We start from the raw sequence: 12387 nt of genomic DNA, 5'->3' as shown, positions 1-12387 counted from the left end.
CGTGTTCGTTCCTCCCATCTTTAATTTATGTCTTCATAAAAAGCAAGAAATGTCGCCTCAAAGAACCATTAATGTCTTTTCTCCTTTCCTCTCCATGGCTATTTTCACCTCTCTCATCCACCCCTCTCTTTCTCCTACCGTTACCTTTCTCTCTGTCTGTCTCTTTCTCGTCCTCTCATCATCACAGCACACCAAAATCATAAATGCTTTATCCCTGTTCGCAGCAGGACCGCTTGTATTAAAGATAGAACTATATGTGTATATATATTTATATCAAACGTTTCATGATTGGACCTTTTCTTGGTCTGAAATAAATAATTCATCAGCAATACCTGGCTGAGTGGTTTTATTCTCTCTGCTAAAGGAAAAATCTGGGCTCTCACTCATCCATTATGAGGAAACAGACAAGCCAAGAGATACAAGGGTTTGGAAAAGCACACAAAAGCGACACAGGTCCAACTGAAGATTTTGCAGGATCACTAGTTAATCAGTGATATGTATCATGACCTCAATGCTATATGGTTCTATATGGTTAAAAAGTGCTCAGTGTAAATATGAGACATTGAGGTAGGACTTATGAGAGGCCATTTCTGCTGCTGACACCAAGGTCTCGTGTAACTCACTGTGTGTGTATGTGTGTGTGCCTCTGCTGAGCAGTGTAGATTGTACAATATTAAATCACCAGCTGTCTCACTGATACCAACTAATATGAAGCTACTCCTCTAGACGATAAACCTCTTCTTGTTTTTTTTGTTTTGTTTTGTTTTTTTAACACATTAATACTGTTTAAAAATGTGCATTTATTTACAAGTATTAAAACCGGAGCCAGAGAGCACGGTGGCTTAGTGGTTAGCACGTTCTCCTCACACCTCCAGGGTTGGGGGTTCGATTCCCGCCTCCGCCTTGTGTGTGTGGAGTTTGCATGTTCTCCCCGTGCCTCGGGGGCTTCCTCCGGGTACTCCGGTTTCCTCCCTCGGTCCAAAGACATGTATGGTAGGTTGATTGGCATCTCTGGAAAATTGTTCGTAGTGTGTGAGTGTGTGAGTGAATGAGAGTGTGTGTGTGCCTTGCGATGGGTTGGCACTCCGTCCAGGGTGTATCCTGCCTTGATGCCCAAAGACGCCTGAAATAGGCACAGGCTCCCCGTGACCCGAGAAGTTCGGATAAGCGGTAGAGAATGAATGAATGAAAACCGGAGCCTCCTATAAATGAAACAGTCCTTATAGAATCAGGATCGGGAGTTAATGAATTACGCTTCTGGACCTCAGGAAAAGCCGCTGGCACTCGTAAGCTGCACTTTAAAGCAAGAAGTGATGATAAGATTCTATAAAAGTAAAAAAAAAAAAAAGCCATGATGCAACGAAGGAGAAAATAACGGCCTCGTTTTACCGTTTCTAAGCCTGTTGTTTTCCCACTTTGCATGCTTTAAACCTGACACTTATGATAACGATTGTAGAAAAGACAAAATCCTGAAATGGATGCACGCTGCTCTCCAGAGTCCTCCGTGTTACAGTTAAAAGGAAGATGTCATTTAAAAACTAGTCTTGATTTGTGGATGCATTAAGGACAATATCAATGGTGACAGCTGTTGTGTACTGTAGAAGCTGAATTTAAAGAGATAAAAGGAGGATCAATCTGGTTTTATGTGTACACTAGGAGCCAGGGCGAGATATTAAACAGAGACAGTATGTCTGTCTCTGTCTCTCTCTCTCTCTCTCTCTCTCTCTCTCTCTCTCTCTCTCTCTCTCTCTCTCTCTCTCTCTCTCTCTCACACACACACACACACACACACACACACACACACACACACACACACACACAGGTTCTGGATGTGAAGCTGGACATTGCTGTGGTGAGAAAAAGTGACCATCACCCCTCTGTTCTTCTGTCAGTGAGACCAGACTCATGGTAGCTAATGCAGAGCTAATTTTTAAAAAGCTTTTTTTTTTTAAAGCACTTTGAAAGTGATTTAAAAGCATTCTCTTAGTACCATTGGAGCATTATCGGAGTGCTGTGTGTGCAAACAGTGCCGTCAGAACAACGAGTGAGCGGATGTAGTGTGCTCCTACTCTCTAAATGTGGGACCCTGATAATGCTCGAAGCATCGATCTGAATCATTACAAATCACTCATGCTGCAATTTGTGTTGTATTGTTTTCACTGCAGTAATGGAGAGGAGGTGAGAGGGCAGTCACCTGTGGTGGTGTTATAACATGTGTGTGTGTGTGTGTGTGTGTGTGTGTGTGTGTGTGTGTGTGTGTGTGTGTGTGTGTGTGTGTGTGTGTGTGTGTGTGTGTGTGTGTGTGCTTAAGAATTTGTGCAGCAGGTTTTGTGTTTATATCCCGAGACGGTCAGAAAGCCAAAGTTAAACTCCTGTCAATAAGAAAAACAAACCGATGCCTTTTCTCATTCGCAGTGGATGATGGGATCAGAGTCCACACCTCCTTCACCTGGACACACATCTGCTCTTGTCATCTGCGCCATTTGTTAGTTTCGTTGGTTGTTTCTTGATCTGAATCAGCAGACTCTCAATCTAATCCATCACATCAATTATTCAGTGTCTTTACCGTTACTTACTCTTAAAGCCGAAAGAAAACTTCCTGTTTACTTTTATTTTGGTTTCCAGTCAAGTCAAAGGATCTTGTATTGTCATTTAAAGCATATAGAGTTAAAACAACTTTCCTTTAGCACTATGATGCTACATAAAACAACAAAGAACTATGTACATTAACACAGTTATTTTCCACAACCATTTTATAGTAGAAGTTTATTTCTTACATTATTTCTGTCCCTGAAATATTTGTTCAGTGTTTATCCTTCACCTTACTTTCACCCGTCTCCCTCTCTGCTATGCTGTCTGTACAAATATCTAGACACAAAGTAGAAATGTGAAAGCAGTGACGGTAAAAGATGGACATGATACAAAACCCACAAGACATATAGTTGTAGAAAACAGAAAAATCATTTTATTGTATCCCCAAATAGCAATAATCCAATTTTCATCACATGATTCTTGTCTTGAGAGTGAAAGAAAAAAAAGTTTAGCAACTTTATCTAAGTTAAAGGCAATTAAAATGTGACAGTTCGAAAACAAAAACAAATATGGATTTATTTCTAACGATACAGATCAGCAATGTGTCTGTATGTGTTTGATGCTTAGTATAAAAATTACATACTGTGTCACAGAACTTTCATATTCATATCTAGGGGCAATTTAACATAACCAATGCAAAGAGAGTAGCTTTAAATCTGGGAATACAGCACAGGCACAGTGCAGGTTTTGTGACTTAAATGCTGATTTAATGACATTAAAAATAAAGCAGCAAAATGTAACTCCTTGCATGCATAGAAATGTAGTCCATTTACAGTCTGGGAAAGGTTCAGTAACACTTTGTATGAAGGACATACAAAAAACAAAAGTCATAATCATAGGTTATGATATATATTACCTTCAGAGGAAGCACTATCAGGTTTTACTATAAGAAAATCCACTGTATTTTCTAAAATATAATATAATACGATATATTTTTGCCCTTGAAACATACCCGACAAGACACAGTGATGTTTATATATTTAAATTGTGTAATTAGCCTAATTGAAAAATTCTTCCTTAAGGTATGCTAGCATTCGCCTGGCCCTAGATATATCTCCAAAACTCCTATGATGGTAATTAAAGGTGGGGTCTCCGTTGTTTGAAAGCAAATGTTGACATTTGAAATCATCAAAACAAACACGCCCCTAACCCAAATGGGTCCCACCCCTGTACTGATAGCTCCGCCCACACATACATAACCCAGGCAACTAATGGAAAGAAATGTGTCTTTATCATAGCTGAAGGGAAGAACAATACGATTGCAGATAAACAAACAAGTGACACACAAAAATGACACACAAGCATAATCATGTAAAGGACAAAGGCATATATTAGTTCTGTGTAACAAAGCAAACCCAACGTTACTCACCTATCGAGAAAGAAAAAAGTGCCTCGGCGTCTTAAGTAAAGTCGGCCACATATTCACAGTTTGGAGTTTCCCCGAGTCAATAACTCCTGAGCTAAACGCTGTTATTACACAAAACGCAGTTGTAGCTGCCTCTCTATATTACTATGATAGAAAAGAGGTGTTATTTGTGTAGTAACAGCCTTTAGCTCAGGAGTTATTGACTCGGGAAACTCCAATCTGTGAATATGCGGCCAACTTCCCGCTCCTTCAGTTCTCTCCAGCGCTGGAAATCTGATCCTATATTAACACGGCCTACTTCTTGCCTTATCATAAGGCCTTTCTTCACTTTCTTTCTTTTTTTTATCCTCCATGTCAATGTTAAAACCGCTTTCTGATAATGTCACACATGCGCACTGAACACTCTCCACCCATATTGACAAGACACACCCCTTTCTGCTCATTGGCTACACATTTATTTTCTGAAGCATTTCTCAAACAATGGAGAACCCACCTTTAATTTAGAATAAATACAGCAGGAGTCATGACGAAATCTGCTCTAGACTACACCGCACTGCAGGCAGTGAAACATATGATGTAAAATAAGCACACAAGAAAACATTGTATATATATCGTAGGAGTGTAGGGTGGTGACCTCTCTGTTAGATTTCACAGTGTATAAATACAGTTCTGGATACCCTGATTAAATGAGATCAGTCATCACAATCACATAGCTGCAGATCGTGGCAGGCGCTGGATATTTTGGCACCCAATCAGCATGTATGTGTGGTGGATCTCTGTCTTTTATTCAGTATGGTTTGGTCTCCCTGTGGCTGATACGTGCTCTGATAACTTCTCAAGTTTATCCAGCACGTGTTTAGCTAAAACAGAAGAACAGAAGAAAAGTGAGTTAGAAGAAAGACAACGAATGAAAAAAGCTTGGATTGAAAAGAAAAGGTTTTATATTGTATCATCATATACTGTGACTCACTCACTCATCTCTTGCTACAGGTGTGTTGTAGCTCTGGAATAGCGGCTGGACGAACAAGCCGAGCGTTCCTATCAGACATACCAGGATGAATACCCAGAGAAACAAACGGTCGATCACCATGGCAACGTATTTCCAGTCCTCAATGACCTGAAAATTCACACAAGTGCACGGTTATTGTGTTACTAGGTGGTCGCTCTGCTAAGCCAGTTGGTTGCTAGGATGTTGCTAGATTCCCCGTGTACTATGTAACGATCAGGCTTTATGTCTCTATGCTTTGTCTGTGTAAGACCTTCTGATTTTAGATAAAAATACCACAAAGTCTTCCCTATAGAGAACTGACACACTTTAGGGTGTTGCTATGCAGCAAACGCAATTACGGAATTTTATTTTTCCCCAAAAGCTCAAGTACTTTTCAATGACAAGTACAAAAAAGATTATGAAGAACAAGCCAACAGGAACACTTGTTATAGATATAAGAACATTATTAAATTCTCAAACAAAACAAAACCCAAAAAGACAAATGTTCACGATATGTCAGGTAGGGTCTTCCTCACCCCTTCATCATCATCCTCACTCTTCATGTGTTCAGCGATGAACCGCACACCGTCTATGGCCGCATCCACATCTGTGTCACGCCTCACTCTCACCCTACGGCCAAACTCGGAGCCCTCAGGGATCTCCGCCGTCTTCCAGGCCCCTAGAGCGAATGTATCACCAGAGAATGACTTGCTCCGGTGTTTCCTTCGAAATCTTTCACGCACGTTAGAGCGACCCGGTCGTCGCATGAGCAGGAAAACTGGCAGCTGATGCAGGAAGAAGCGCTGCACCCAGGCTGGCATGTGGTGTGTGGACGGCGTACGGTGATGTACGTTAAGCACGCATACGCTTGTCACGATGGAGAAGGTCACCAGCACCATGGTGAACATCAGGTACTTCCCGATGAGTGGCACAGCCAGCGAGGTGGGCGGAACAATCTTGGAAATCAGTAACAGGAAGACAGTGAGGGCGAGTAACACAGAGATACACAGAGTTATCTTCTCACCGCAGTCTGATGGCAAGTAGAAGACAAGAACTGCGAGAGAGGTGATGAGCACACACGGGATGATGAGGTTGATGGTGTAGAACAGCGGCTTGCGTCGGATCACAAAGTCGTACGTGACGTCCATGTAGGTGGCGTCGTCTGGGTCTTCGTTCTTGCGGCCAGGCAAAGACACGATGTCCCACTCACCACTGGGTGTGTAGTCGTCACGGCTAGCAAAGTCAGAGGTCAGCACAAGGTCGAGTTCTGTGCGGTCATAAGTCCACGAGCGGAACTTCAGAGTGCAGTTCTGCTGGTCAAACGGAAAGTTACGGACCTCGATGGCACAGGCGCTCCTGTAGATGGCCGGTGGAAGCCAGAAGATGTCACCCGTGTTGGAGACGATAGCGTTACTGTAGAACGAGACTTCATACACACCGTCCGCACTGGGAATCACAGGAAATGACAAATCTAAAAAAATTTCCATGATCAACTGCAATATTTCTGAGCTTAAAGTTCAATTCTAAAACAGTTTCACTGCACTCAATCTCAATTAACTTTCGTTTAATAGATGAACATAACCGCATTACTCTGGTAAAGAAGGTGACCAAGAAGCAGAGTTATTTTTACTTAAAGGTACTGTTTTAAAGTTACACGTACTCATAATGTGGAATATGAAAGAACAGCATGTCTCCTGTTGACTGAAATGAATCAGTGTGAAAACTGGCTGTGTAATTATGATTACTACAATTTTAAAAAATTCAGTTAATAATTCCGGTCAGATATTTTCACGGTTTTAAAATTCTCACACTGAATATAGTATTATTTAACTACCCTTGTTGTGAGTTGCGCAATGCTATGAGTCAGTGTCTCACTCTTTATGTGTGTGTGTGTGTATATGTGTGTGTGTGATAAAATGTGAATAATATGTATAAACTAAGCTATTGCTCATCTGTCCTCTTTTCCCCCTCCTTCAGCAGTGTCATATACAGTTCTTCAATTAAAATGAGCATTGGCTTATTTTAGTAAGGGATTACACGGCCCGCTGAGTCTGTAAAGCAGTCGTCGAGATGCCTCTTAATCAAATTAGCTCACGATCACGTGGCGTAATCACTTTTTACTGCTTTCATTTATGCCTTAAACATCTGTTTCTGTCCTCCCTGCTGTCTTTCGATTCTTGCTTCACGAACTAAATGGAGTGTTGAAATTAAACAAAAGATCAAATCGAATCTCCAAGGAGACGGCGGCCTAGAAATACAGCTCAAAAAACATCCGAGTGACGGAATTGATCAGAGGGCTTAACGCCTGACAGAAAAGCTTACTTTTACAATATAATCAGTTTGTTATTTGCTTCATACCATGATTTATCGAATAAAGTGCAAAATATACACAGCAAACATGCACATTGAGAATTAAAGATCGTCAAGTTTATGGCCTTAAATGTTACATTTAGAGCATTTTGTTATATAGTTATATATTATGTAAATCAGTCAACTAATCAATCAATAATCAATTTAATACAGGATTTGTTACTGAATTACAGTACTTTTGCTCCTGGAAAACAATTGAATAAATTAATTTAAAAAAAAAAGACACATTATCTCTCATAATTTAGCCAGATTTAGTATTTATCCTTTATTTTATCTAGAGAAATCCTGAAACTTGTAGTTTTGACTGTAGACATTAACTTAAATGTTTTTTTCGGTGTGACGACTAGAACAGGCAGAACGAGTGGGTCGGGCTTTAGATGGTCAGCGTACTTGTTGTAGAGCACTATGTCAGGAAGCCAGATGTGGTGGGAAGGAATTCGTAGTTTTTGGATGCCGTCGTAGTTGTCAGGGTCCCAGACGAGTCTGTAGTCATTCCACTCCTGCACGTTGGTGAAAAACAGCGGACAGGACAAAACGAGTGACAAATGAGTACTATATCCCATATATAACCAGAACTATAATTATATCTACAACTATAGTAAAAGACAGGATCTTAAACATTATAATGATTTATTTTGTTTTAAATAATATATAAACAGTGAATTAATTCCGAATGGCACGGGGTTTATATACGTATCTGAAAGAGCTCACCTGCGTCAGCCACACGTTAGTGGTCATGATCTGCTCCCTCTCGTTCTGCAGTGATTAAAACAGTACAAGATAATAAAAAAAGTGTTGTGAATACACGTGTGTGTGTGTGTGTGTGTGTGTGTGTGTGTGTGTGTGTGTGTGTGTGTGTGTGTGTGTGTGTGTGTGTGTGTGTGTGTGTGTGTGTGTGTGTGTGTGTGTGTGTGTGTGTGTGTGTGTGTGTGTGTGACACCCACCACGCTGATCAGCTGAGCCAGGGACACCTTGATGCCGATGGTGACCTGCTGGCTCTTATTGATCGCTGGTCTGATTAGCTTATTGTACCGATCTGAACTGAGGAGAAAATCCATCAACCTCTCTTCAGCATCAGCTGATAGGGAACCTAACACACACACACACACACACACACTCAAAAATTACACACCAACTATCTGTGATTTCTCAAAAAAAAAATTATAGAGCTACAGCTATTTATTATGTAGCTGTGACATGACTTTCACGTCTTTTAAGTGTTCAGGGCGGCAAAACAAACTAGCTAGCTAACGTCTAATCTAAAATCTCACCATACCAGAACTGCTGCTTTCTACAATAGAGCAACATATCTTGACAATTTTCTGGATTAAAATCATACTATATATATATATGTGTGTGTGTGTGTGTGTGTGTGTGTGTGTGTGTGTGTGTGTGTGTGTGTGTGTGTGTGTGTGTGTGTGTGTGTGTGTGTGTGCAGAAAATACCATGTAATAGGGTTAAGGTCAGGGTTACGGTTAAGGTTAGGGTTAGGGTTAGTATTCACTGTGCTGGTGTGAATCCCTAAAAATTAGCTCTTTGGCATCAAAACATCAGGCTGTTGACTTAAAGTATCACATAATTAAAATACAAAACACTTGGAGTTTCTTAGAAAACAAGTTTAAACAAAATGAACCACAAAGACCAAGCTATGCAAAGATGTGACTTGGTTATAAAAAAATAAAAAAAATAATCCCAAAATTTACTGTTAAATCCATGATTAGAAAATGTCATTATGTGAGTAAAGAGGGAAAAGAGGACATTAGCCCCAGAAAGAACTTCAAATGTCGATGATTAGACATGTTAGACACCGGTTAGTGTTTTTTGGTAGGCATCTCCATATAGTGAGATCCGGAGGCAGCAAAGGTGCAGCTAAACATTATTTTCTAACGTGTTTTATTTCTCCTATACCACAACAATTTTGCTAAAACAACATTTATATTTTAAAGCACAACATTTTAAAACATTCGAATCATGATAAATGTTGTGGGACAGCCATGAGTGCATTGTGGAATAAATATATTTTTACATAGTTGATCTACCGTCTCGTTGTGCTTATTGTCCATGTCTGTTATTTAAGACCTTTATCTTTTTCCTGCCACATGTTATATTAGTAAACTATAGCTGTAGGTTTTGAGGAAACATCAATCAGTGTAGACTTAATCCCAGTGTAGACTTAATCCCAGTGTAGACTTATCCCAATGTAGACTTAATCCCATTTTAGACTTAATCCCAGTGTAGACTTATCCCAGTGTAGACTTAATCCCAGTTTAGACTTAATCCCAGTGTAGACTTATCCCAGTGTAGACTTAATCCCAGTTTAGATTTAATCCCAGTGTAGACTTATCCCAGTGTAGACTTAATCCCAGTGTAGACTTAATCCCAGTGTAGACTTAATCCCAGTGTAGACTTAATCCCAGTGTAGACTTAATCCCAGTGTAGATTTATCCCAGTGTAGACTTAATCCCAGTGTAGACTTAATCCCAGTGTAGACTTAATCCCAGTGTAGACTTATCCCAGTGTAGACTTAATCCCAGTGTAGATTTATCCCAGTGTAGACTTAATCCCAGTGTAGACTTAATCCCAGTTTAGACTTATCCCAGCATGGACTTAATCCCAGTGTAGACTTAATCCCCTTACCCCAATTGACACATAAATTGCAAAGTGGTAGATGGACAGAATCAGGCCATCTTTGCTGGACAATCATCAAAGCTTTTTTTTTTGACCCATACTCAGAATTCGTTCTCTGCATTTAACCCATACAAAGTGCACACACACAGCAGTGAACACACACACACACCGTGAACAAACACCCGGAGCAGTGGGCAGCCATTTATGCTGCGGCGCACGAGGGGGGTTCGGTGCCTTACTCAAGGACACCTCAGTCGTGGTATTGCCAGCCTGAGACTCGAACCCACAACCTTAGGGTTAGGGTTAGGAGTCAAACTCTCTTCGACTTCCGTGACTTCCCCCTCGGTTTTCACATATCCCAGGCTATTATGAGCCTGGGGTCAAAGCGCTGGGTCAGCTATCGTGCGACGCACCTGGAGCAGGTGAGGTTAAGGGCCTTGCTCAAGGACCCAATGTAGATGTCTCAGCAGCTTGTGGGCTTGAACCAAAACCTTCTGATTAGGAATCCAGTGCCTTGACCGCTGGACCATCACATCCTCACATATGAACCAGTCTGACTGTTCTCTTCATTTCCCAGTCTCACCACTAACCTATACACTGCTGTATCAGATAGACATATTTTGAGGCTTTGTCTGATGGAGGAATGCGTTTTACTGAGTGGATTAACCAGCATATGTGACATTGGGAACACACAGCTGTATGCTAACTGATGAACGTAAAGCAAAATAAAGTGACTAATATATAATATCATATTATTCTCCTACAAGCATCAGCATAAAGTTAAAAATATTACATAGAAACACATCATTATTTATACATATCCAAAATGGTCACTAACAACTTTTAAACTATGTTTGTGTCTGTACTGTATCTAGCTAATCAGCTCGGAATATTTGGTCATCACCATCAGCATGTTTTCATCATTTTACTTTTGCTGGTTTAATGTACAATTTAGACAATGACAGAATAAGGGAGAGAGAAACTTGTCCCTGTTCACTGCACAAGAGTTCGAAGAACCAACCTTTCTAAATCCATGTGATGTACAAAAGCTGCTGATCAGCAGAAAAAAACGATATTTCACCTGCTGAGGATTCAGAGAGATAGCGTGAGAGAGAGCGTGAGAGAGAGTATGAGAGAGAGAGAGAGAGAGAGAGAGAGAGAGAGAGAGAGAGAGAACTTCACTGCACTTCAAATGTTTAATAATTAAAGAATGAACACTATTCCTGTCTGCTTGTGACAAACATGAACACTGACAGCGTTGCAACAAACATGCTGATATAGAAATTAAACACAAAATAAAATCAATGCTACATAAATAAACTCTAGACTACTTCATGCTACGTCAAGTCGGAAATTTCCTGGGATAGGTATAAGACTGAGTGCAGATACACGATCATTTACCCTGCATGTGCTCATGCCATCCCAAACACCAACACTTCCATCCATTATCCTGGTTATGCTTTGTTATTATACATGACATACTGACCTTAGAGTCTAAACTGCTGACATATCAGGACTGCAGTTATAGACACTGCTTGCTGCTCCTATACAGGCAACTAAAGGCACCATCAGTACTGGTCAGGAACCAAAATGTTTCCTGGTACCACATTATTGAGCAGATTTTGATACAAACCTCAGAAACTGAACACTAAGTGGGCAATCATGAATGTGCTGGTGTCTCTTTTTTCCATCTGCCATCAGACTCCACAATGCTTCCTCCGGCTTCCCAGAACTAAATTCAATTCATTCATCTATATAGATCTTGTACGCACCAATGGGTTGTTGTGAATATCTGCGGTTCTGTTCTACTCCTTGCTGTGTTATAAACAACGATGTATATTTAACTATCTATAACATTGAGTAGCCTTTGCTATAATTGTTCTTGTTTTGTTTGTTCTCACAGAGTAACCTGAGAATTTTAAACAGTCTCTCCAGACTATTCACACTTAACAATTAATGGCACAACGATGTTATTCCTAATAGAGCAAGAGGCTGAAATGTCTGCTGAGTAGGCTGATGAGTTTATATACAATAAGGCCCTGGTGTTTGTGTTTCGAACATCCAAATTGCATCTCCATAGCATCCCTAAATGTAGAAAAGAAAAAAAAAACAGTACCTATGTGGGGGGGGGGGGGGCATGGTGGCTTAGTGGTTAGCATGTTTGCCTCACACCTCCAGGGTTGGGGGTTCGATTCCCACCTCCGCCTTGGAGTTTGCATGTTCTCCCCGTGCCTCAGGGGTTTCTTCCGGGTACTCCGGTTTCCTCCCCCGGTCCAAAGACATGTATGGTAGGTTGATTGGCATCTCTGGAAAATTGTCTGTAGTGTGTGAGTGAATGAGAGTGGCATTCTGTCCAGGGTGTATCCTGCCTTGATGCCCGATGGCGACTGAGATGCGCACAGGCGCACTGGCTCCCCGTGACCCAAGAAGTTCGGATAAGCAG

At 40.8% G+C, this 12387-nt stretch overlaps 1 protein-coding gene across 1 annotated transcript; it reads right to left on the bottom strand.

Annotated features, from left to right (window-relative positions):
• Positions 1–4928: 4928 nt before the first annotated feature.
• Positions 4929–8624, bottom strand: chrnb5a (cholinergic receptor, nicotinic, beta 5a). Its single transcript, XM_047816661.1, has 6 exons — positions 8593–8624; positions 8261–8432; positions 8028–8072; positions 7707–7816; positions 5483–6392; positions 4929–5075 (listed from the first exon to the last, which is right to left on the bottom strand). The coding sequence occupies exons 1-6, from the start codon at positions 8622–8624 to the stop codon at positions 4929–4931; spliced, it is 1416 nt and encodes a 471-aa protein (XP_047672617.1).
• Positions 8625–12387: the final 3763 nt, after the last annotated feature.

This window comes from Tachysurus fulvidraco, chromosome 7, assembly GCF_022655615.1.
Source record: "Tachysurus fulvidraco isolate hzauxx_2018 chromosome 7, HZAU_PFXX_2.0, whole genome shotgun sequence".
Lineage (NCBI taxonomy): Eukaryota > Metazoa > Chordata > Actinopteri > Siluriformes > Bagridae > Tachysurus > Tachysurus fulvidraco.
Note: the sequence above shows the minus strand (reverse complement) of the source record. Positions and strands in the feature narration are given on the sequence as shown.

What these genes read in the sequence shown, in the direction of transcription:
- chrnb5a (XM_047816661.1), bottom strand. Translation starts at nt 8,624, where the DNA reads ATGTTGCTCTATTGTAGAAAGCAGCAGTTCTG. An exon ending in CTAACGTGTGGCTGACGCAG is followed by an intron (nt 7,817 to 8,027) that starts GTGAGCTCTTTC and finishes ACCAACGTGCAG; the next exon opens with GAGTGGAATGACTACAGACT. An exon ending in GACATAGTGCTCTACAACAA is followed by an intron (nt 6,393 to 7,706) that starts GTACGCTGACCA and finishes TGTGATTCCCAG; the next exon opens with TGCGGACGGTGTGTATGAAG.